The sequence below is a fragment of the Panthera tigris genome, chromosome A1 (assembly GCF_018350195.1).
Source record: "Panthera tigris isolate Pti1 chromosome A1, P.tigris_Pti1_mat1.1, whole genome shotgun sequence".
NCBI classification, from domain to species: domain Eukaryota; kingdom Metazoa; phylum Chordata; class Mammalia; order Carnivora; family Felidae; genus Panthera; species Panthera tigris.
In genome coordinates this window covers 46,854,449-46,879,807 of record NC_056660.1, presented here as the reverse complement: position 1 = coordinate 46,879,807, position 25,359 = coordinate 46,854,449, and the positions used below count along the sequence as shown (strand labels likewise).

Genomic DNA, 25,359 nt, shown 5'->3' with positions numbered 1-25,359 from the left:
CCCCCCCCCCCCAACTCTTCCTCACCTATTCCCTCGCTGCTCCCATTCACCCCGGGGAGAGTGGGCAGGTGGGTTCCGAGAAAGGAAAAGTGATCTCTCCAATTCCAGACAAGAGGAAAGGCCAGGGACTATAAAGAACATACCTAGTGGTGTGTGTAAAAAGGAAGCCCCCCAATAGGCGACTCCAGGGCGCTCCCGAGGGGCCAGGCCAGCTCCCACGACAAGCACAGACTCTTTAACTCCCCGCTTCCGCGCTGTCTTAGGCCAACCAGGGCACGGGCCTTGTGGGGAGCTAGCCAATCGCGACGTACCGCTGTCCGCGAACCAACCAATCGCATCGAGGCCGCGTAGTAAATTCGAATGGCAACTCCTCGCTTCACATTCCGCGCTGAGTAACGAGGCTCCAAATTTAAATCAACGCAGCCTCACGCTGGCGACGAGCGCGAGGGGCGGAGCCTGCCCGGCGTGAGCTGGGGACGCGCGGTGTGATTGCCCAGGAGAAAGGAAGGCGCTCCAGTTCCGGGTCAGGCCCTTTTCCCGCCTCCCTCGGCCTCCGCCATGGCGAGTAGCAGCGGTGCCGGAGCGGCGGCGGCGGCGGCGAATCTGAACGCGGTGAGGGAGACCATGGATGGTGAGTGCCCGTTTCTCCCCCTTTACCTTGTCTCCGTTTCCCGCAGCCAGGCCTCCCAGGCGACGATGAGTCCAGAAGGACTTTAGGTCCACTTCCTGCCCCAAACAGCATCTTTGAGGGTTCTCCCAAGGGACCCGCCAGGGCCGTAGGGCTGATGGCCCCATCCTTTGGGAGTTGTCTCTTCGTTCTTGCGTAGTTTGTCGCGCGCACGACGTTCGGGCCCCCACGTCAGCCCGGCACGCGCTCCGTGTTTACCGCGCGCCGCCCCCTCCCCGCGCGCCACGCCCCTTCGCTGCGTCGGGTCCTCTTGTCCTTTCCCCCCTTGCAGGCCTCGGGAGCCGTTGTCGCCCCACGCACCCACTTCTGAGCCGGACGTAGTGCAGAGTCCCCTTTCCTTATAGTCCCGAGCGAGGACAGTCTGCAGGTCTGTAAGCCCCTTGCAGACAGTGGCCTTGTGTGTTTGGTCACCTCTGTGTCCTTTGTCTCTTAGTTCAGTAGGCGCTTGTTAGGTCAACCCCTTCATAACTGCTCTGTTTCGTCCTGGATCAAGTGACGCCCGTGTCTGAGGCTGTAGGTGTATTTAACCTGTTTTCGCGCCCGCAAGCAAGCGGGCGTAAAGCCTGCGCACACGTGCTAGACGTGTCTTGGAGTTACCCTTTCTGTTCTCTCTACTCTCTGCCGGCTCGGCCACTTTGTACTCCTGGGGGTGAGTTTAGACAAGCTACTTAAACATCATTGAGCCTGCTTCTTTCTTTATTCTGTGTAAAATGAGAGCACTTTCTCCTGAGGTTATTGTGAATATTTAAGACAACCAGGTAAAGGCGTATCAAAGGCGATCAAAAAGTAGTTATTTTTATTTTTATGTTATGTTACGTGTACATCCCACTTGCAGAATCCTTTGTCTCGCATCCACCTATGTGTGTTTGATGGATGTTAAAACATTGCGTTTTTGACATTTTCCAGTGGATACTGACATCAGTCTCCATCTTTATTGAACCCTAACTGTGGTGTGCAGTTCTCACTAAGTAGTGTCAGCCTTCCCGCTGTATCTCCTTGTCTGCTTTACTGTAGGGCCCCACTTAGTGATTCAGCTGCTTCTTATGGGGGCTTCTAATAAGGCTTCTTGCTTTTTCTGTACAGGTTGCTGCTTCCGTTTTATTTTTTTAATGTTTATTTGTTTTTGAGACAGAGAGAGACCGCATGAGCAGGGAAGGGGCAGAGAGAGAGAGGGAGACACAGAATGTGAAGCAGGCTCCAGGCTGTCAGCACAGAGCCCGAAGCGGGGCTCGAACTCATGAACTGTGAGATCATGACCTGAGCCGAAGTCGGACGCTTAACCGACTGAGCCACCCAGGCGCCCTGCTGCTTCCTTTTTAAAGAACTACTTATATTATTAGAATCTTTGCATCTAAGTTTTTACTTATCAAGAATCTATTTGGTGTTTCTCCGAAACGTAGAATTTGGTTCTTAACACCATTTTCAGCTTATTTCCCGTTCTTTCTCAGTGTACCACAGCATATTAGTTTTATTTTGTAAGTGGACTTAAATACATAAGAAGTGATATGTGTATAACATTACAGGTTTCCCCAGCTTTCCGAAAGCAGAGTGTTCTCATGAAACTTTTCCTAAGCTGAAATGGTATAAAGTGAAGAAGCAGTTAGTATTAACTTATATGGAAAATTTTTTGAGTGTTCTCAAATCCAGAAAATAATCTTTCTTAGACTTTTCTGATAACTTAAGACACATCTTGTTAACAGGTATACAAAAGAAATAGAGATAAGCACATGTGCTCCCGGTAATAGTTCAAAGCTCTGGCAGCTTGATGGTGAGATACTGAGTGTAATTCCTGGGGAAGGAGCTTGGCAGTGATGCTCAAAATGCTGGGGTTACATGCTAATGGCTTGCTGCAAACAAGCACTGAACACTATTTTCACTTTCTGCCTTTTTTTTTTTTTTAACCCTCTTTGGATTTCTTTTGGTTAGCAAAAATAGCTATTAATATAGATCTTTCGTAAAAGCTAAGTGGAGACGAACTTTCAAAAAGTGGGGCGATGCTGGTTTTGTTTTACATCTTTGCTTGGAAGCCAGTGGGTTTTCTAACCGAATGGAGAGTAAGAGGCCTCACTTCCTGTTAGTTTTCTTATGTTAGCTATGCTCAGGTCCTTATTTATATGGCCATAGAATCCCATTTGAATGGAAAACTCACATTTTATTGCTGGTGGAATTGCCGATGTACAAATGAGAACTGATTGTACTGGTTGCATCAAGATTTTTACTGAGAGAAGTGTGTGTAAAATGATTATTGAGAGTATAAGCATGTGAAAAAGTGAAGAAATGACGTTTTTTTCTCTAAAGTTTATTTTAAAGTTTATGTATTTGCTTTGAAAGAGAGCTCTCTGCTGGGGAGTGGCAGAGACAGGGAGACAGAGTGAATCCCAAGCAGGCTTCACACTGCCAGCACAGAGCCCAATGTGGGGCTCAAACTCCTGAACCCTGAGATCGTGACCTGAGGCAAAATCTAGGGTTGGACACTTAACCGACTGAGCCACCCAGGCGCCTCATAAAGTCTATTTATTGAGAGAGCACGCACACACAGGGGAGAGGGAGAGAGAGAATCTCAAGCAGACTCTGTCAGTGCAGAGCCTGACACGGTGCTCGAACCCACAAACCGTGAGATCTTGACCTGAGCCAAAATCAAGAGTCCGATGCTCAACTGACTGAGCCACCCAGGTGCCCCTGACAGATTGTTTTAAAAATAAAAATTCAAAGAGAGGCTATGTGACTTTGAGAATGCTGCTCCTCTATACACAGTTTGCCCACAAACCTCAAGATAGAAAGGCCCCAGGTTGGCACTGGATCACCATTTGTTAAATGTGGCAGCTAGGGACTATTATGTCCATTAGAACTCTAAACTTACAGAAAATCCCTGCCATATGTCATGCCATAATTAGAGTCTAAGACAGTCACATAAAATGTGAAGTTGAATTATTGCGAAGTTAACAGAAAACTATATTTTCCATGTTGTCTATAATAATTGAGACACAAAGGTAAACACAGTGACACACTATAAATAATTGACCATACACTGAATTGGACAAGTTTACATGTTGTCATTTTATAATCCCATCTTCCTTCACATTCATTCCCAGAAATAAAACTTTAGCTTGCCCAACGGGCTAGACTGAACTACCCAAGTAGCATTAATATATGAAACTCTGTTAATGTGGGGTTTCCCTGTATTTATATCCACCCATGAGAGCCAAAAGTTTTTGAATCTGACTTCCCTCCTTCAAGGTCTAGTATATTTCTCCTCATTTTACTTCTCTAGAGTCAGCTAATAGTAATTTAATCTTTTAACGGATCTGAATGATGTTAGGGTTGTAGAACTCAGCTATGAACATTTTTATTTTTATTATGAAATAAACGCATTTTGATGATACTTCAGAAGCAAGTAGACTTTATAGTTTATCTGTGTGGCTCACTCTGAAAGGAACCTGACCGATTCTGGTCCTAATTTAGTATACGGTCTTGTATCAGTCCCCTGCTCTCATTTTTAGATTCTTAACATTCTCTCCCAGATTCCTTCTTTAAAATGTCAGCCTTTTCCAGATGCCTGGGTGGCTCAGTTGGTTAAGTGTTTGATTTCAGTTCAGGTCGTGATCTCACAGCCCATGAGTTCGAGCCCTGCGTCAGGCTCTGTGCTGACCACTCAGAGCCTGGAGCCTGTTTCAGATTCTGTGTCTCCCTCTCTCTGCCCACTCCCACTTGTGCTCTGTCTCTTTCTCTCTCTCCAAAATAAATAAACATTAAAAAAAATTTTTTTAATGTCAGCCTTTTCAGCTACCCCTCTCTCTGTCCTCCAGTGTACTCAGTGACCTTTTTTGCTTTTCAGCGTTTTGAAATTTTAGATACTCTTTATTGATAGTTTCATACTTTGAGTTTTGTTTTCCTATATTTTCTTTATGCCTCCAATTATTACTGGTAATTATGGTTTTTAACAATTGTGTTAAAAAAAAAAACAAAAACTCCTTTATCTTTCACTGTAGTGCTGCTTAGTTATATACCAGGTAGTCAGCTAGAAAAAGGAGTTAAGAGAGTTCACAGTGTACAAGGCGGCAGTGTCAGTGAAACAAATGTATATTCCTTGCTGTCAGTCTAATTACTGATGGGAGAAATAAACCTAGCAGTCATTTTTCTTTCTTTGACCTTCCCTGCCTTCTTTTCTTTACTAAGCCCTTTCAATTCTTCCTACATCTCAAATTGAACCACTTGTCTCTATCCTGTTCATGCCATCTGCCATTCTATCACCAAGATTGCAATAACTTAGGACTCTCTTTCCAAGATCTATTCCATACTATGCAGCCAAAGTCTTTTAAAAATGAAAATCTGCTTGTATACTCCCGTTTTTATATCTTGCCAAAGTTCTAAAATCTTCAGTAGAGCCTTAGTGTGTGTTCATGTCTATCTTTTCTCATATTTTACACCTGTGCTCCCCCTGTAATTACATTGCCTTTACATGAAGAGCCTTTCAGATCTATGAATTTATTCTGTGAACTTACCAAGTTCTGTCTAGCACAGGAACTTTTGCACAAGCTGTTTTCTTCACTCTCCCTCTCTTTGCACTTTTTCCTGCCTCTGCATTATTCAGGTTGTCTTCACCCTTGAAGTCTAAGTTTAATTGTCACTTTTTCAGAACAAATCTTTCCTAAACACTGTCACAACTAAGTAGGATGTCCTTGTAATTTGTTTTGGAGGTATGCTTTTCTTGTCCCTGTTTCCCTTTTAACAAGGATCAGTTATTACTTCAATATCTATCTCACCTACACCATAATTTCATGAGGACTGGGACCATATTTACCTTTTTCATAACTATATTTACAGCAGTAACATAGGCATAAAATGCATGTAAGTACCAATTACACAGTAGGCACTATAGAAGTACTTATTACCGACAGGTTATGAAGTTAGGAAGTAAAGATCAACATAAATCTCATAAGCAAGCTTAAAGGAAAGAAATACTAGTACTGAGATGGACCTGAAAGAGAGCATGGAATTACATAGAAAAAGGCAGAGGAGAAAAGCATGAACAAAGGCATGAAGAGCGAGCAGAGCATTTATGGATAGGGGTCTACCAGGAAGAGAAAACTGGAGAGGAGAATTTGTCGCTATCAGTTAATGATGATGGTGATGATAATGTTGGCGAGTTGGAGTAGGGTCAGAGTATGTGTTCTGGTTTTCTGCTGTCATGTAACAAACCATCCCACGGTTAGTGAAATAAAACAGCAACACTTGTTGCTCACAGTTGTGTACTTGTCTCTCACAGTTCTGGACATTGGCCAGTCTTGTCTGGGTAGTTCTCATTGGGGGTCTCTCGTGCATTGCAGTTAGTGCTGATTCTGGAGTCATCCCAAAGCTTCTTCACTCACGTATCTTCTTTTTTTTTTGAGTTTATTTACTTATTTTGAGAGAGAGAGCGTGAGAGCAAGCAAGCGGTGGGGAGGGGCAGAGAAAGATGGAGAGAGAGAATCTGAAGCAGGCTCTGCACTGTTAGAACAGAGCCTGACGTGGGGCTCGAAACTCACGACCTGTGAGATCCTGACCTGAGCCGAAATCAAGAGTCAGACACTCAACCGACTGAGCCACCCAGGCGCCCCACTCACATATCTTCTAGTTGACACTGCCTATTAGCTGAGCCTGCAGCAGGTCTGTTGTCTGGAACATGTGGGTTTGCTCCCAGTTGGTGGCTGGGTTGCCAGGGAGAGTGTCTCAAGAGAGAGCCAGGAGGAAGTTATATTATCTTTTTAAGCCTAGTGTCAGAAGTCATGCAGTGTCGCTGTTGAGAGATGCAGCCTGTGAGACCTGAGCATACCTGCACATTCTTGCCCTGGAGGCCAAGAAGGCAAGGCCCTGACTGTTCTTTCTTCCTGCTATTTCTCAGGGAAATGTTTACAGTGACCAATGTGAGGAATGAGGTAACATCTATTCTACTTCAAGGTAAAGAGCAGGCTTGCTAACTGCTTACAGTAAAAGTAGGGATTTTCCATGCTTATTGTTCTTCTGTGACTGTAGTCTGGCAACATAATGTACTCTCTTGCTATGTAAAAAGGAAAACTACCTGGTTATTTCAGTGTTTGCTGAAAAGGTATTCATAAGACTCAACACTTTTTTCCGAATTTTAGAGTCTTAGCAAAGAAGACAGTAAATGTTACACCAAAGGATAGCTATATGAAATCACCATCATCCTTAACATGAATGTTAAAAGCATTCTAAATAAAATCAGAAATACCTGCTTTCACTGCTTTTTTTAAGCATTAATAGGAAAGTTTTAGCAGATAGTGCAGGATAAGAAAAGGAAAAGACTGTTAAGAAAGATGTGAAACTATTATTTGTAGGTAAAATGATTATCTATTAGAAAACACAAGAGAATCAACTGAAAACCGAAAAACTTCAGTAGAGTTAAAGATGACTGGCTACAAAATAAAAATAAGTATTATGAGCATATTATGGGTATCTGCACTAATCACTTAGAATATACCAAAGCAAGGTAGAATGAATTTGTGAAAACAATCAAAACTAAAAATTAAAGAAATTAATGATTCACTATCAAAATTGATGATGATTGAGCACTTGCCGAAACTTTCTACTCCAAGCATATAAAAAGGACCGGAAATAATACTAACATGCAATTATCAGCCCAGCAATGTTTAAAAACAAGAAAGGAAGATCTCCTGGTTAGAAAGAGAGGTTTTCCCCAAAGAGAAGAGCAGATGGGCACCACAGCAGGAGATTGGGAATGAAACCTGACAAAGCATGCTGCCCTGCCCGAGAGAAGCTGGGGCCAGAAACGTGCCATCTGCCACGGCCAGGGATTGGGAAGGACCGTCCGTGTGTCCTGTGGGTCTGGAGCCAGGGTGTTTCCACCAGTCTGATCCAGAGGGCTGGGGCTGGCGTGATACTAGCGGTCCAAGAATGCTTCTCCAATTCAGGACATCAATAAAGATCTCCTTTGGAAGATGAGCTTCCAACCAGAAGTCACAGAAGTACCTAAGGTAGATGAAAAACATAAACAACTCACATACAAATTGAAAAAGAGGGAGAAAGTTTAGTAGTAACAGGTAACTCTTTTTTTGAGCACTACCAGATGCCAGTGGACACGGCATTCTGAGTATGTCCTGTAATCCTCACAATGATCCTGTAAAGTATTATTACCCCACTTTCACAGAATGACAAAATAAAGGCATAGAAAGGTTACCTTGCTTACTAAGTAATGAAGGTGACATTTGAACTCACCTAAGAGGTACTTAGCCTCTAGAGATCAGACACTTAAGCATTCTCTTTTCCTGCTGGCTTATACTTAAAGAAACAGAAAACACAAATCTCAAAAATGGCCAAAGATAAGAATATAGCTTCAAATAGGTAAAGGCAGAAACAACAGTCATGAAATAAGTGGTTATAAAAAAGCATGTAACTATGAAATAAGAACAAGCAGAGGCACTGGGTCACTCAGGGTTAAGCGTCCCAACTCTTGATCTCGGCTCAGGTCTTGATCTAACAGTTCATGGGATCTAGCCCCACTTTGGGGCTCCTTGCAGACTGGGCGGAGCCTGCTTGAGATTCTTTTCTCTCCCTCTCTCTCTGCCCACCCCCACCCCCACTCCCCACCGTTATTTGTACTCTTTCCTGCTCTGTCTTTCAAAAATGGTTAAATAGAGGTGCCTGGGTGGCTCAGTTGGTTAAGCGTCTGACTTCAGCCAGCTCATGATCTCAGGGCTTCTTGAGTTCAAGCCCCTTGTTGGGCTCTGTGCGGACAGCTCAGAACCTTGAGCCTGCTTCAGATTCTGTGTCTCCCTCTCTCCCCGCTCCCCACTCGTGCGCACACACGCGTGGTCTGTCTGTCTCTCTCTCTCTCTCTCTCTCTCTCAAAAAGTGAATAAACATTAAAAAGTTTAGATAAACTTAAAAACAACAAGCAATTCTGAGGGGAAATTAGAAATCTCAAAACAGAGTTAGTGAAATAAATTCAACATAACATGAATTACAGCCTACATACAACTGAAGAGCATTATTGGTATGTTGGCATATCCAGACTGAAGAAATGAAATGGAAAGGGCTGTCAGCTTCCAGCCATGGTGGAGGAACAACCCGGATTTACCCTCCTGCCTGGAAAACAACAACAAAACCGATACAGAACAATGGTTTTCAAGACACTGGACATCAGGCTGTGAAGGAAAGTGATCCTAAGCACAGTAAATGAAGTGAGCCCAGTACTTTCCTGTTCTTGGTACCTTTAGAGAGTTCCCAGCAGTTGGGGGGTGTTGTGAACCCAGGTAGAACTCAGTGGACCCCCTGAGTTAGCAAAAGGAGGTTATAGAGTCCAGGGAGACCAAGGCAGGTAGAGTTTGCAAGACAGAATACCTGAGAGGAAAGAGCTTACAGAGGATTCTGGAGATCAGGAGAAGGGTCCTCCTCAAATATTCAGAAGAGCATTGACTAGCACGTACGTATGAGGAAAGTACCCCAAAAGCTAGAAAAGGCATCCAAAAGAATTAGAAGGAACAGTACGCCATGCTTATACAAGGCTTCTCTCTACCAGCCAGAATGGAAAGCTTCATAATTCACGAGGCATTGAGTATAGTACTCAGGAGCATCTTTCCTCAGTGATGAGGAACAGTTAGCTGTGCACTAAACAGGGCTCTAATCCTGACTATGTAAATCTTAAATGACTCAAACTGTTTTCAGTTAACTGCATCTCATTACAAAACTTAAGAATATGTACAGAAATACTTATCAACCAACAAGGTAAAATTTACAATGTCAAGCATCTAATAAAAAATTATTAAGTATACAAAGCAGGAAAATGCAACCAATGATAGGAGAAAATTGAATCAGTTGAAACAGACCCAAAATTGGCACAGTTTTTAGAATTAGCAAGACAAGGACCTTAGAACTGTACTCCATGTGTTCAAAAAATTAATTAGAGGCATGGGAGACATTTTTTAAAAAAAAACTTGAAATTCTGGAGATGAAAATGAATGTCTGATATAAAAAGGTGAAAAGGGTCCATTTCATGCACATTGTGAATAGTGTAATAGTTTTCAGAAGGAGTTAGACTTAATGGATCATTCAGTATTGTTAACTTGTCCATTCAACACCGTAGTTTTTATGCAATACAAGTCAGAATCCACCTGGAGTTTGTTTTTGGAATTGATCAGGATTTTTAAGTTCACTGAGAGAACAAAAAAGCTTACAAAAATGAAAGATTACAAAGAATCTTGAAACTTCTACATGCTGATAAAAGTTAGTAATTAAATAAGATAGACATGCAACAAATCCATAGGTAAATGGGAATTTACTATGTGATAAAGATGGCATCTTAATTGAATGGTAAAAATATGAGTCACTCAATAAATAGTATTGAGGCAGTGAACTTATTTCAGATCCTATTTTCCACCCGACTCCAGGGAGTTAAATATTTAAATGTTTATAGGTGGGCAGGAAATAAACTTTGAAGTGATGGAAGGATATACTGATGGATAATTCTATAATCTTTGCATGGGGAATAACCTTCTAAATATAATGCCAAGAGAAAATAATATAGGAAGCAATAGATAATATGTTGGCCATTGACTTAACAAATTCTAAACATGCTCTGGGGAACAACCACCATAAAACAAAATTTAATGAAGCCAATGTATTTATATTCTGTGCTGCTTTTTGCTAGTGTTTCTCATGTCAATTACTTTCATAAACTACAATAAAATGAAGTAACTATAAAAAATGAAGTTAAAAAATAAACTTTTGTTTTTTACTATTAGATTTCAATAGACATGATTCCGTCAAATTGTAGACGCTTCTAAGCACTTTTAAAGCCTTAAATATGTACATTACTGAACAATTCCACTTCTAGGAATTTATCCTAATAAAATGAAATTAGTATGTACAGATGCTTATCACAGTATTACTTCAGTGGGGGAAACATGAGACCCACTTAACTCTTAAAATAGAGTAGCTAAGTAATGTATGGTGTTTTCATATAATGGGATGTTATGTGACTAAATTACATTGTAAAAGGTTACTAAAAAATGGGGAAATGTTTAGAATAATCCTGATTATGATGCATATACTTAAGATATTAAGTGAGTGGTAGAATATAAATCACAGTGTAAAATGCAGTTATGCGGAGGGAGGGTGGTGTAAGTCTGTTTTTGGTTCTAGGACTAAGTAAGAGCAAGACAGTATACTTGACAATTTCAAAATCTAGGGATGCTGTGCTAGTTCTTTGATATTGTGCAGTATTCTATGAATTAAAAACAGTAATGTGTGCATATTTTGAAATGTAATTTTTTTGAAGTTTTCTCAATGTCTTTTTCAGTTCTGTTGGAAATTTCAAGAATTTTGAATACTGGCTTAGATATGGAAACTCTGTCTATTTGTGTACGTCTTTGTGAACAAGGAATTAACCCAGAAGCTTTATCGTCGGTTATTAAGGAACTTCGCAAGGCCACTGAAGCACTAAAGGTTAGAGATTTGTATGTTAGTTCATTGTAAATAAAAATACTTTTTTATTTTTTAATGAATTTATGTGAAAGATCCTAGTTAAATATTATTAAACTAACTTCTGTCACCATTAGAAATTCTGAAAACCAGGATCTTTGTAGCATATGTTCAACTACAAAAATTGCTACTATCATGGACCATGTTGTCTCTCACAGAAGTCTCCAGCTGTGTTTAGAATTTTCCTTGCGTTGTGACTAAAGTTGTGTCTGTGCCCAAAAAGATGTGTTCAAGGCCGGTACCTGTGAATGTGACCTTACTTGGAAATAATGTATCAGCAGGTGTAATTAAGGTGAGCTCGTAATGGATTAATGAGCGATGTTCTTATTAGACAAGGAAAATTTGGACCAAGATACACAAAAAGAGTGCCATGTGGAGACACAGACAGACATGGGAGAATGGCTTGTGACAGTGGAGGCAGAGATGAGAGTGGTGGCCAAGGATTGTTGGCAGCCATCAGAAGCTAGGAAGAGGCAAGGAAGGATCTTCTGCTAGAGCCTTCTGACTCCTTGATGTTGGACTTCTAGCCTTTAGAACTGTGAGAAAATAAATCTCTGTTGTTTTCAGCCACCCAGTTTGTTTGGAACCTGGTGATGGCAGCTCTAGAAATCTAACTCAGATTTCACTTTTAGAAAGTGGGGTGCTGTTGTAATAAACACCTACAAGTGAGGAAGTGGCTTTGGAATTGGGTGATGGGTTGAGGTGGGAAAATTTTACACCACTTAATAGAGCCCAGATTTCCTTGAAAAAACTTGGTAGAACTGTGGACATTAAAAGCAGTTCTGGTGACGGCACAGAAAAGAGAGGAGAGCTGTACAGAAAGCTTTATTTGTCTTAGAGAATACACACATTATTATGAACAGAATGTTGCTGGAAATAATGGACATTAAAGGGGCTTCTGGTGAGACCTCATGAGGATCATATTATTGAACTCTGGAGGGAAGGTTGTCCTTGCTATAGAGTGATAGAGCACTTGGCTCAATTATGTTTTACTATTGGAAGAAAAATAAAACTTTTAAGTGATGAACTTGGATAGCTAGCAGAGGAAATTTCCTAGCAAAGTGTGGAAAGTGCAGTCTGATTTTTCCTTTGCTACTGAAAAATAAAATATAAGAGGAATAAGAAATCAAGGAAGGAACTGGTAAGTCAAAAGGAACCACCACTTGATTTGGAAAATTATCAGCCTTACCCCAGAGCATGCTCTGGAGAGAAGGCCCAGGGTGTGGATTTGGTAAGGAGATTATGTGCATGACTCCTAGATGCAGTCAACTGTCTGTGCACAGAACACTGCCAGCCTGACTGAAAGCAACCGGGACAAAATGAAAGAAGGCTAGGGTTCTTAAGGAAGGAAACTAACACAAAAAGGCAAACAGAGCATATTCACAGAGCAAAAATTTATCATAAAGAGACTATCTGTACAGTTCTCACTGCCAGCACCCAGAAGTTCCTGGGAGCTCCCCCATCACTAACGTGTCCTGTTCCCCTTCCAGTAGCTACTGTCCTGACTTTTATGGTAGATACTTTCTTTGAACAGTTTTACTGTCTAACATGGGTCTTTAAACACTGCAGGCTAATTTTATAAAATTTTCGAGCTTGATATAAAGAGAATCTTAGAGCACAATCTTTACCTAGTTCTTCATTTAACATTATGGTCTTTTTTAATCTTTATTTTTGAGAGAGAGACAGAGCATGAGCATGAGCAGGGGAGGGGCAGAGAGAGGGAGACACAGAATCTGAAGCAGGCTCTACCCAGGCTCTGAGCTGTCAACACAGAGCCCTACACGGGGCTTGAACTCCGCGCACCACGAGATCAGTACCCACGCTGAAGTCAGAGGCTTAACTGACTGAGCCACCAAGGCGCCCCCATTTAACATGTTTGAGAGAGTTTTTGTGTTTTGGTTTTTTTGAGTATAGTTGACATACAATGTTACATTAATTTCAGGTGTACAACTTAGTGACTTGACAGATTTATACATTATATGTTCACCAAAAGCTGCCATCTGTCCCATGACATCACTATATTTCTTTATGCCTCGCCTTTTATTCCTGTGACTTATTCATTCTGGAAGCCTGTCTCTCCCTCTCCCCTCACGCGTTGTGCCCATCTGCCTCCCTGCTCCCTTCTGCAACCATCAGTTTGTTCACTTTTTATAGGTCTGATTCTGATTTTGTTTTTATTTTTTTGGATTCCACTTATGAGTGGGATCATGTGAGGGTCATTTATGTTGTGTGTAGCTGTAACACAGTCCTTTCCACTGGAATAATCATGCTTCATTACACAAATATACTACTATTTATTTATCCTTTCTACCTTGTGTGGATATTCGATTGCTTCCAGTGTGAGGCTATTAGGAATATGCTGCTATGAGTATAGTTGTCCGTGTCTCGTGATGCATATATGCATGCATTTCCTTTGGGTGTGTATTCTAGAAATAAAGTTGCTTGGTTGTTAGGTTATGTTTATCTTCAACTTGAATAGATAATGCTAAACTCTTCTAAAGTAGTTGTGCTAATTTCTGTTTACAGCAGCAGCATACGAATTTCCCTTCCTTGCTCCACGTCTTTGTCAATACTTAATATTGGGAGTGTTTTTAATTTTAGTCATTTTTGCTGGGTATGTGTAGGTTTCTTATATAGTTTTATTTGCATTTCTTCTAATACCAGTGAGGTTGAATGTTCTTACATAGTTTTGGCCATTTTCTTTTGCAAGATAACCTTTTCAAGTTGCTTGCCCATTTTTTCTGGCTTATTTTCCCTTTTTTGCTGGTAGTCTTTCCTTAAGTATTCTGAATGTGAACCTTTTGTTAACTGTGCATGTAAGATTACTAAGTTCTTTTAGTCAGGTTTTTAAATAATTATAAAATCTATTCAGACTTGGGGCACTGGGTGGCTCAGTTGGTTAAGTGTCCAACTCTTGATTTCAGTTCAGATCATGATCTCACAATTCATGAGTTCGAGCCTTGCATTGGCCCCACACTGACCATGCAGAATCTACTTAGGATTCTGGCTCTCCCTGTCTCTCTCTTCCCCTTCCTGTTTGCAGGCACATGCTCCCTCCCTCCCTCCCTCCCCGCCCCCCTCAAAATAAATATTTAAAAAAAAAAAAAACAAACCGGGAGGAGAATCCTGAAAAGTTTGTAGCAAAGAAGAAAATTGTTAATTAGAACTTTTTCATGTTTTCTTTAAAGGCATTTTTGAAATCTGTATATAATTTGTATTAAAGAAGGAAACAAGTCCTTCAGAACCACCTACAAGATAACCAGTGATATTTGGCAAATGCCATTCTAGATGGTATGCTACTTTAAAAATAATGTGAACCACACCTGTCTTTCCTTGATCACTCTTTACTCTTTACAGACTTTTTAAATTTTTTTTTTAATGTTTGTTTATATTTGACAGAGACAGAGCATGAGCTGGGGAGGGGCAGAGAGAGGGAGACACAGAATCTGAAACAGGCTCCAGGCTCCGAGCTTTCAGCACAGAGCCTGACGTGGGGCTTGAACTCATGAGCTGTGAGATCATGATCTGAGCCAAAGTCGGACGCTCAACCGACTGAGCCACCCAGGCGCCCCATCTTTATAGACTTTTTAAATGTATGGTTGTTTTCCCCTTTTTGGGTGGTTGCTAGTAATTAATTTCTCTCATACTTTTTCTTTCAGAACTAAAAATAGGGTAAGGAAAAACTGTTCCTATTGTGTTTTCTGCCTTTACCTTGAAATCCTGGTGATTAGAATATAATTGTGTGGTACTTAACTCTATTTTAGAATGTGTAAAATATAAATCGAGGACATCCTGAAATGTTGCAAGGAGCTGTTGGTCTGAAACATCCAGTTTTTCCTTTGTTCTTTAGCTAACTGTAGAAAATTGCAACCATTCTTCATTAATTATTTTGCCTTTCTTTCTCATACATTTGTATATTGATAATGTTTAAGTCATTTATAGTAAAAGTAACTGGTTGTGTGTAACACAATTAGGTCAGTTTCTTAAGCATCAATAGATATGTCACATTATGTGTATCTCTCACAGCATAGATAGGACATTAGGTGCAGTTTTTAAAAAATAGACTTTATTTTTATGAATGATCTATCAACACTGAATTTTAGTATTGTCTCCTTAGAGCTAGTATTTATGTGTAAGTAATCATTCACACATTGTGATTTCAGAAATTCTGGGCAAAACCTACTTTCCTGTATCTTCTACTTTTAGTGCCAAGGGGCCTTGAATTGTACTGTTGATGCATTCCTATGCAGAATAAGCCTTGCCCTTTCTCTTGCACCTGTCCTGTATGATGATATCTTAGGGTGACCGACGTGTCTCCTCACTGTATGAACGTCTTGTACAGCATGAGGACATTGGAGACAGCTGGGAGAGAAATGAGGGATTCAATAAGTCTTGTGTCCCCACCCATCCTCCCAAAGGAGGGAATAAATGTACACAGGAAAGGGAAGTGTGAAAGACAAGACTTGTTAAGGTTGGTTTTTCCCCAGGGCCAATGCTTACGAGATTTTGGAGTCTCTAATGACAATCTGGTAACTAGTTCTCTAGGATGCCATTACTGTCCTTTCAAACAGAGTAGTGCTACATTCATGTAATGGGAATGCTGTACAGGGTTAATGGTTTGCTTAGTTTAGGTGAAAATACTTATTTCAATGTCTGTATCTTGGAGGAGAATCTCTAAAATTCGTACGAAAATGGAATGCGGCTGGACAAAAAGTTAAAGGTACTTTAATTTTTAAAAATTTCTGTAGTTGTCTATATTATTCAAGTCTTCCTTGAAGTAGATGATACTAAAATGTGGGTTAGGAAGAAGACAAAGTGCCTAAAGGTATGTAGCTAAATCTAATATAAGAACCTATAAAGGTAGAAAGAAGTAGGAAATCTTTTAGAATAAGGGGAATGTTTTTCAAACTAGTTTTCTAATCCTTGTGAATGATAAACCTAAAGAAGCGAAAGGCTAATTAGAATAGCCAACTATCTGGACGAGGTAGGTTCTGTTGATTGCAGAGAGAAGGTTTCAGATTGAGAACTACAATTTTCCCAGCACGTTAAGTGATTTTCATGAAAGGCCTTCGAACTTAGACTAAACATAAAAGCAAGTTTTAATAATGAAGTTGAAACATACATGAATTACAAGTTTACCCTGTATTTCTGAAACACTTGTTTAAAATCATCATTTTCATATTTGGAATTAAGAAATTACTTGTTTAAATTTTTATCTTTTAGAAATCTGTATCAAATCATTTACTGATAATAATATAGTGTCTGGAAATTCCTGCAGAATAATCGGGGAAAGTATACTAGTTGGTGGAATAGGTGAAGCAGGATTAGCCATGTGTTCAGTATTCCTTTTGCCCTTTTTTTTCTCTGCCCTGTAACAGAAAGGTCTTTTTCATTCTTAATCCCCTTTTCACACTAAAATGAAACATGCAGAAACAGATAAACCAATAAAGACTGGATAAGGTGGATACAGTGTGTGGACAAGGTCTGCTGTAGGTCAGTTTTTCAAGTAGCAGAATATTTTTATTTTTACGTTAACTGCATTAAGATGATATAACAATTTTCCACTGTTAGCCTAGCAGTCAGTTCAAAAGGTAGTTCTAATGTACTGCAAAAAGTGAAAAACACTGCATTATCCTGGTGCAAGTGGCTTGGTATATGTGGGGGAGGAATTGTTTGTTAATGACAGTACAGTATTGACAAATATATCTCTGTGGTGTCTTTTCCATGATTTTATTATAATGAAACTTACTTTCTTGTTCTAGGCTGCTGAAAATGCGACAAGCTGACTTTCTGGAGAAATCCTGATGAGATATGTCAGGCTCTTCAAGAGGATTTGAAGATTGCATTGTAGTCAAGAATGTACAATGAAATTACTGCATGCAGCAGTGTAGAAACATTTTCCTTTTTAAAAGAATTATAAAACCATAGCTTTATAAATCAGTGGAAAATGGCTTACAGAGAGAACTATCAGATGTGTTTACATCACATCTTACTTTTTTTTAACAGCTCTAATGCTGGTTCATATTTATGTATTCCTTATTTATAGCTCTGATAGCTTTAATTTTCTAAGCAGTCTGTCTATCAGATGTGCACATCTGCTGTGCCTGGTTGAAGTATAGTGGAGCCCATCAGAAGTAATGTAGTAGTTATGACTTGTTGACATTTCCATTATAAAATTTAATTTTGAATTGTTTATGCAAAATAACCGTGGATTCATGTTGTACTGGGTTAAAAGTTGACAGAATTTCAGCCACCTTATTTATGGATTTGATTTAGACTTAGGTATATCAGATTCTTTCTTACAAGAGCATGGAAATCATTGTTTTCATCTGCTCTTTAACAAAGAATATTTAGTTTTTTAAACAAAAGTTTTTCTGGCAGTTAATAGTATGAACCAGATTGTTTTTGTATTGACTGAAAAATAAAACTTAGAAACTTAGATTTTAAAAGTAATGGCAGTGCTTAGTTTTATTTGTCATTTGGATTATTTACATTTAATGAGAATATTAATTGATAATATTTTTTTTCTAAGTTTTATACTCTAAACATGATGGCCTAGAAAAATAAAGCATAGTGAAACATTTCCAACAGGCAAAATTCTTTAATTTTATTACAGAAAAATAATTTGAGTGGTTATCTAATAAATCACTAAAGAGGAAGTATCTTTCAACAAATATGATATTTTCTGAAGGAATACATATTTGCAGTCATTAAACAAAAAGTAAATAATCAAATGTTCTATATCAGGAATTGTAAGTATCAACTTTCTAAGGTCATTTTTTGGTGTCATTATTTTTTCCCTGAAAGTTTTAATGAATCAAAGTGATGGTTCAAAATAAATTTTGGGAAATTTACAATAGTGTTAATTCTGCTCCTGTAACAGAATCTCAATGGAATATTTTCCCCCAGACTAATATTTTAATCTGATCTTATTTTAGGTTTTGTTAGCATTCTTTTAAATGATAGTACAAGCATTTACTCTTTAGCAGCTTTTTTCTTCAAAGTAAGGCTTAGTAGTATCTAAGTGGCAACCTTCTGTACTGTTGTAAAAATCTCATCTTTTAATTATTTTGACTTTGAAAGTGGATAACCTCTTTACCAAGGGCACTGGAAGGTCTACTGGCAGAACCTGGTTGAGAGACAATAACGACTTGTGATGCTAAATCATTTATTTGTTAATAAACACTGCATATATTGCATGTTGTTACTTACAAAATCATAAAGAGAACACATTTGTCAGGCTCCAAAATTTGTATATACCCTTAGGCCACAAGAGTTAATAGTTTTATTTATGATTTTGTAGATTAAGTTATTTATGTATGAAACAAAGCAGGAAAATATATTGAGTATGTTTACAAAGAACTTTAATGTGTTACACTTAAATGTAAACATATATTTTTAATGCATACTTAAGTACTATTTAACGAAATCAAAACAAATTATAATGATACAATTGGCAGTGTTATGCATGTTGTCAGTGACAAAAATAAAACCATTTTGGTGGTATTGGCATGTACTTTTGATTTAGTTTATGCTTTTGTGTGTACAACTTGTGTTTCTGTAGGTATTCTTATATTTAGATGCTGATTAGTTACATGTGAATGAAGACTATTTGAGGGCAGACTAAATTTACAGTGTAAAATCAGGCTTGAGGTGTGAAATGGAATATTTTTCTCCTGGTACTTAAAGGAGATAGCTATATTAGCATTGCCCAGGCTTCCCCTGGGTGGGTTAAGCGTCCAACTTCAAGTCCCATGATCTCCTGGTTTGTGAGTTCCAGCCCCTCATCAGGCTCTGTGCTGACAGCTCAGAGCCTGGAGCTCACTTGGGATTCTGTGTCTCTCTGCCCCTCCCCCAGGTGCCCTAAGCCACATTTTATGTATATATATTTTTATATTTTTTGTCATGTTTGTTTTTTTGTGTGTGAGAGAGAGCGCGAACAGGGGAGGGGCAAAGAGAGAGAATCTGAAGCAGGATACATGTTGTCAGCACAGAGCCCGACTGACAAGGGGCTTGAATCCACAAACTGTGAGGTCATGACCTGAGCCAAAATCAAAAGTCAGATGCTTAACTGACTGAGCCATCCAGGCACCCCTTGCCTTATTTTATATTTTAAAATGTATGCAACATAAAATTTACTATTTTAACCATTTTTAGGTTTTATAGTTCAGTGACAATAACAACATTCACACTGTTGTGCAACCATCACTATCTAGAACTTCTTATTATCCAAACAAATTCTACCCATTAAGTGGTAACTCCCCACTTCCCTTTAGCCCATTTTTCTAGGTGAACATTTTTCTACTTTTTTTCTGTGGATTTGACTATTCTAGGTATCTCATATAAGTCAAATCATACAGTATTTGTCCTTTCATGTCTCTTTTCACTAAGTGTTAGGTTTTCAAGATTCTTCCATTATAGACGCAGCTGGGTGGTTCAGTCGGTTAAGGGTCAGACTTCAGCTCAGGTCATGATCTTATGGTTCATGGGTTCGAGCCCCACATTGGGCTCTGTGCTGACAGCTCAGAGCCTGGAGCCTGCTTCGGATTCTGTGTCTCCCTCTCTCTCTCTGTCCATCCCCTGCTTGTAGTCTATCTCTCTCAAAAATAAATGTTAAAAAAAAATTTAAAAATATTCTTCCGTTATGTATCAGAATTTCATTCCTTTTTAAGGCTGAAAAATATTCCATATTAATATGTTTACCATATTTTGTTTATCCATTCATCCAGTGAATATTTGGGTTGTTTCTGTCTTGGCTATTGTGAATAATGCTGCTTTTAATATTGGTATCTAAATATCTAGTCAAGTGCCTGCTTTTGATTCCTTTTGGTATATAGCCAGAAGCAGAATTGCTGGACCTTGTGCTTAATGTGGGATTAATTTTTTGAGGAACTGCCATATTGTTCCATACAGTGGCTGTACCATTTTACATTCCCATTAGCAATGTTCAAGGATTCCAGTTTCTCTGCATCCTTGCCAATGCTTTGTTTTTGTTTCTTTAAATAATAGCCATTGTATAGGTGTGAAGTGGTAACTAATTATGGTTTTAATTTGCATTTCCCTAATTGTTATCTTGACCATCTTTTTATATATACTTACTGGCTATTAGTGTATATCTTTTGAGAAATGTCCATTTGAGTCCTTTGCCCAATTTTCAATTGTTTTTGTTACTGTGGATTATTTTTACATTCTGGGATGATAATGCTTATCAGATACATGATTTGCAAATATTTTTTCCCAGTCTATGGGTTGTTTTTTCACTTTCTTGACAGTGTTCTTTGCACAATTTTTTAATTTTGATGAAGTCTTATTTAGGTATTTTTTTCTTCTGTTGCCAGTGTTTTTGGTGTCATAGCAGAGGCACCCCAGAATGCTGAGTTGACAGGTGCAAGGCTGTAGCATAATGAAGAACCCAACATGGTGTAAGCTCTGCAGTTCTTACAATCTCTCGGAGTCAGACTCACCTGGTTTCCTGTTCAGCGCCATGATTTTGGGCAAGTTACTACTGAGATCCAGCGTCCTTTTATGAAAAAGGGGGGGATTTATCCCTACCTCATAGACCGTGTGTGGAAGATTCTTTGCCATGTACCTGAAACACACTAAATGCTTATTTTTGTACAAACATTCCATTGAGTCAAGAGTGAAGAGCTGTTTAAGAATTCTGCATAAAACTAGGATAGTAGAATAAACTAGGTGCCCACAATGAAATGTGGAGCTGTGCTTCCTATGGCAAGTGACTGAAAACTCCCCCTTTTGGACTTCCTGACTCCATTTGAAATGATATTTTCTTTATTTTCACAGTTATACAGGAAGGAAGATCAAGACATCCTACCAATAAAACTAAAAGATTAATTGAGTGTAAAGTCTTACATAGCTAATTAGTGAAAGGAGCCCATTGGGGATGGAAATGTGTTGGGAGAAGCAGGATTATGAATAATTGCAAAATCTCTATTTTCAACATAAAAAGAGCTCATTGTTCTCAGTTGCTTTCTGATAAACCCGATGGGAATATCAGTGATCTTTGTTCCTGCTGAACACTGAGAACCATCATGTAAAATAGGAGCAAACAGCTGGCTAAAGGAAACCTCAGGCGGGAGTCGGCTTATAGAACATGGTGAGGGAGGAGGGGTAGCCAGGGAGAGAGAATTTGGTAAGGCTTAATTTTGGCGCCAGATGTACACCATTCCTGCTCTCATCTGGCTTTACCTAATAGACACAGAAAGGACTTTACCAACTATGGCCAAGTTTAGAGAGGAAGAGAAGAGTGTTTTCAGTGGACCAAAGACGAAGGGAAGTGCTCTGATGTCACGATCTGCACTGTTGCTAGGTTGAAACGCTACCATGCAAGGACCGTGGGAGCCCTGCAGTCTCAGGGAAACTGGTGTGGCCCCAGCCTTCCAGGCAGCAGCCACCAACACGATGCAAATAGGAGGAGAGAGGGCTGTTGTGATGGGTTACTAGGACTCCCATGCTGTTACTTTCATCAGTTCAGAAGGTTTGAGAAAATGTTGGGATGTAGCAGTAAATCTGGTTAACAAGGGAGCCCATAAGGAAAACAAGGTATGGAGGAGAGAGGATGCTTCTCCCTCGGGATTTCTCCAGTCTTTTCTAATTCCACTTTCAGCATTTTGTGCCATCTTTCTTGTTTCTCTCACAGACTCAAGTTGGAACAAAGGAATCCATGCTAAGATGTTGCTAATGATGTGTCTTCCCTGTCTGGGGAGAGCCGAGTCCTGGAAGTATGATTTAACATGAAGGGATGTAGTCAGCTGGACAGCACAGGGCAGTAGGGGAGAGGGTAAGATTGGCAGCTGGAGAGTTTTGAATCATTTGACTGTTGGACCTAACATTTCCCTCAGCCATCCACCGTGAGGCCAGCTCTTAGCATTGGCTAAGGCCCGCCTTGTGACCCACGATAATAAAAAGTGAAGATCGAGCACTGCTCCCTTTGGCTTTGCTTTCATACCTTGTCCTTAGCATCTCATTTCGGGTAGAATTTACTTCTCCTGTTAAGCCCCCATCACTCAGCTCTCACATGTCAGGAGCATTTTTCAGTCTAGTCCAGTAGGGAGATGCTAAACAAATAAGTGGAATCCAGGCTACACTGCACTGGAAACAAGGTAAGAACAAAGGACTGTTACCACTAGTACCAAAACCAACTGGAGATGCCCCTTCATGTACCGTTCTAACGCATCAAATAGGCTTAACATAGTGGTGAAATTATCAAGCCCCACCCCCCCAAAGTAGGGATGGTTGTTATAATTCTTGCATCTCTCAAAAGAATTTTTATTTTATTCTATTAAATATTTGATGCATGTAGTCTATAGCAAATAACTGTGTACCGTCTCCATAGATAAAGGCATTTTAACCACTTCCTTCTCTCCTAATTAAGGTGTAATTTAGGATTGTTCAATGAATCAATCTTTTTTTTTTAATATTTTTTAAAAGTTCACTTATTGTGAGAGAGAGCAGGAGAGGGACAGAGAGGGAGAGAGAGAGAATTCCAAGCAGGCTCCACTCTGTCAGCACAGAGCCCCAAGTGGGGCTCAAACCCATAAACTGACACCATGACCTGCGTGGAAACCAAGAGCCAGATGCTCAACCAACTGAGCCACCCAGGCGCCCCTCAGTGAATCAGTAATCTTATCTTTAAATTGAATACCTTATTCACAGTATTTCTCAGATTCTCACACTTCTCTCCATCTATATATAGATAAATTTTGACACCAACTTATGAAAAATCAATCCCTTGTCCCTTGGGGGCCATCTTACCCTCAAGGAAATTCCTATTCTTGATTCTTGAATTCTTGCCCTCATCACCATACATGTAGTGAATGCTCAACACGTATTTACCAAATGAGTGATGTAACAATCATACATTGGTGACAATAATGTTCACATGAAATCTTGCTGCAGTTATTAGTATTCTTTTTCCAAAAAGATCCTGAAAAAGCTTGTTGTTGAATGGTGTATTCCATCACTGAACTTTGACATTCCATTGTTCTTAGGTTTATGGTCCTTCTATGTCTCAATAATTTCCTGGCTTCATGGTCAGATAGAATTGCCCTAAAACTTTGGGCATCTAGCTTCTACAAGCTTACTTGGTGGAAGCAAGATATTTCTACTCTCCTGTATTTTCCCCTTGAAGCGGACAATAAGCTTCAAGAGGCAGGCATGGTATCTAGCCTGGCACTTGGAACATCGTAGATGCTCAATAAAATGTTTGCAAATGGAATGACTAAGTTCCTCCATTTACTCCTTTCTTAATGTCAGGGCAGGCTACAGAGTCACATCCCATACATTCTGGGGAAAGTGGAGAAGAAGTAACAGTTTGGCACCTGCTATGTGTCAATCACCAGGCTGGATGCCATACATAGATTACTTCATGTAATTTTTACAGCAACCTTGTGAAGTAGGAATTCCAACTTTACAGGTCAAGAAACTGAGGCCCAGAGAGGTCTGTCATGAAATATATATGTGCACAGGAAAATTTTCTTATTCCTAGAATATCTGTTCTCTTCCTATTGCTTGATCAAATCACACCCAACCTTCAAGAACGAAAGTAAGACTGTTGGAAATTCATTCTTCATGGATGTCTTGTGTTTGTATCCATCTTCTTAGTAAAGACATTGACAACTTTTGGTGTGGGCTGTTTTTTCAAGGGTGTTTGTGTAGCATACAGCGTTGAACAGAGAGAGATCTCCTTCTGGGAAAGGACAGATTTGTTTCCTTACAGGTTAAGAAGGATAGTGTCGCCTTCCAGGGCAGATTGGACAGGTTTGCTAACAACCCCTTTGTAAGACTGGGGTTTTCTTACCTCAGTGCTCCTCAGCTATGATACAAACCCATAGAGTGTGCTGTACCCCCTTGGGCTGCTCTGTGCCAGTCCTACAGGATTTGGAGGGCCAGGAGAACCAGTGTGGACACAAAGTCCCTATGGGCTGCTATACTGTGACTAATAAAGTCCCTTATCTCTGACCGAGGAGTTTTGTGTCCTCTTCAAATACCTATGAAAATGATAGACTAACTTTCCAGCTTGCAAATTGGGTAAAATCTTAGCTTTTTTTCATAGTTCTTGACAAAGAACTTCCTCCTTTGGGAAGTCTTTTCTGACTATTCCAACTTCTAGCGATATCTCTAACACACATTTGGCAGGAAACCCAACTGCTGAGTAATGTATTTATGAACATTTTTATTACCTCACACTTGATTATTCTCTCCTAGAGGACAGAAACAGCCACTTAGACCTCTTGATAAGTAGCATTTTTCTTGGACATAGAAATTGGCTCTCATTTCATTAATTGTAATTCATTAACATGTATTGAATGTCTATTAAGTGTAAAACATTATGGTCAGAATGTTTAGGTAATTATTTTCTAACGGGTGCATAAGTGCCTTGAAGATGGACATCATATCTAATAGTTCTTTATCCATTATAATTCTTTGTGTCTCTCATTCTCATTCAACAAATATTTATTGAATGTCTGCTATTGCAGGTGGTAGGTTAGTTGCTGCATATACAAATGAATGAGACTTTCTACCTACAACGAACTCATGGAAACACATACAATGCAATACAAGAAGGAAGTCCAGTGACAGGAAAAAAGCACATATTATTATGGGAACATGACAAAGGGCCACTCAATAGGGTTTTCATTGTATCAGGGTGGCAGTTGGCTTTTCCACTTCTTGGGATTCTCAGCAGGACATTGTGCCCAGCAGATACTGAAACAGTTTTTGGTTTTTTGGTTTCTGTTTTCATGCTGTACCGCCCCCTTCAGTGCTCACAGCCCACCATTAAGGAGGCTGAACAATGGTTCGAGGCTGCACATTCCTCTGGCAGGGGTCCACAATGAGAGGCCCCCAGAGAAGGCCTCACCATGGGCTGAAACAAAGTGTCCTTGAGGGAGGGGGGTGGAGAATGATAATTCAAAGTAAAAATCTTGGTCAAATGCTGCTCTGAAACTTGTGTATATACTCCAAAATAGCCCATCAAAGATTGGCTGGCCTGTATTAAAAATGGTTGCCAGCAGGCTCAGGCTCCAGTTCTACCTATTTAAAAAAAAGGTATATGCAACAAGTATGTTTAAGTAAACAAACATATATTTAAGACCTAGAATACCACTAAGGACTAGAAAGATGCCCAAAGCATCTTCCCTGCCCTTCAAGACGTT

General features: G+C 39.7%; 2 protein-coding genes and 1 non-coding gene across 12 annotated transcripts in view; 1 reads left to right on the top strand and 2 right to left on the bottom strand.

The window, feature by feature from the left end:
• BORA (BORA aurora kinase A activator) overlaps positions 1–834 on the bottom strand; it is a 28,706-nt gene extending 27,872 nt beyond the window's left edge. For 2 of the 3 annotated variants that reach the window (XM_015543630.2, XM_042978019.1), the window contains exon 1: positions 658–834. In XM_015543630.2, coding sequence (XP_015399116.1) covers positions 658–795 — 138 coding nt within the window. In that variant the 5' untranslated portion in view covers positions 796–834. The remainder of the gene's footprint in view (positions 1–657) is intronic. The other variant, XM_042978010.1, reaches the window with a different exon arrangement.
• On the top strand, positions 289–18,701 carry MZT1 (mitotic spindle organizing protein 1). Of its 8 annotated transcripts, none has more exons than XR_006214626.1 (4): positions 757–1,055; positions 8,718–8,886; positions 11,004–11,149; positions 16,948–18,701. XR_006214626.1 is itself a non-coding variant. In XM_042978047.1 (3 exons), the coding sequence occupies exons 1-3, from the start codon at positions 559–561 to the stop codon at positions 11,380–11,382; spliced, it is 258 nt and encodes an 85-aa protein (XP_042833981.1). In that variant the 5' UTR covers positions 289–558; the 3' UTR covers positions 11,383–12,911. The 8 variants fall into 8 exon arrangements, 3 of the variants coding, with proteins under 3 accessions (XP_042833981.1, XP_042833966.1, XP_042833975.1); XR_006214624.1 differs by having other exon boundaries at positions 8,673–8,886; XR_006214628.1 differs by lacking the exon at positions 757–1,055 and adding an exon at positions 1,064–1,337.
• A 6,245-nt stretch (positions 18,702–24,946) lies between these two features.
• On the bottom strand, positions 24,947–25,082 carry LOC122232362. The gene has a single exon (XR_006209731.1). It is a non-coding gene; the product is annotated as a small nucleolar RNA SNORA42/SNORA80 family (small nucleolar RNA).
• Positions 25,083–25,359: the final 277 nt, after the last annotated feature.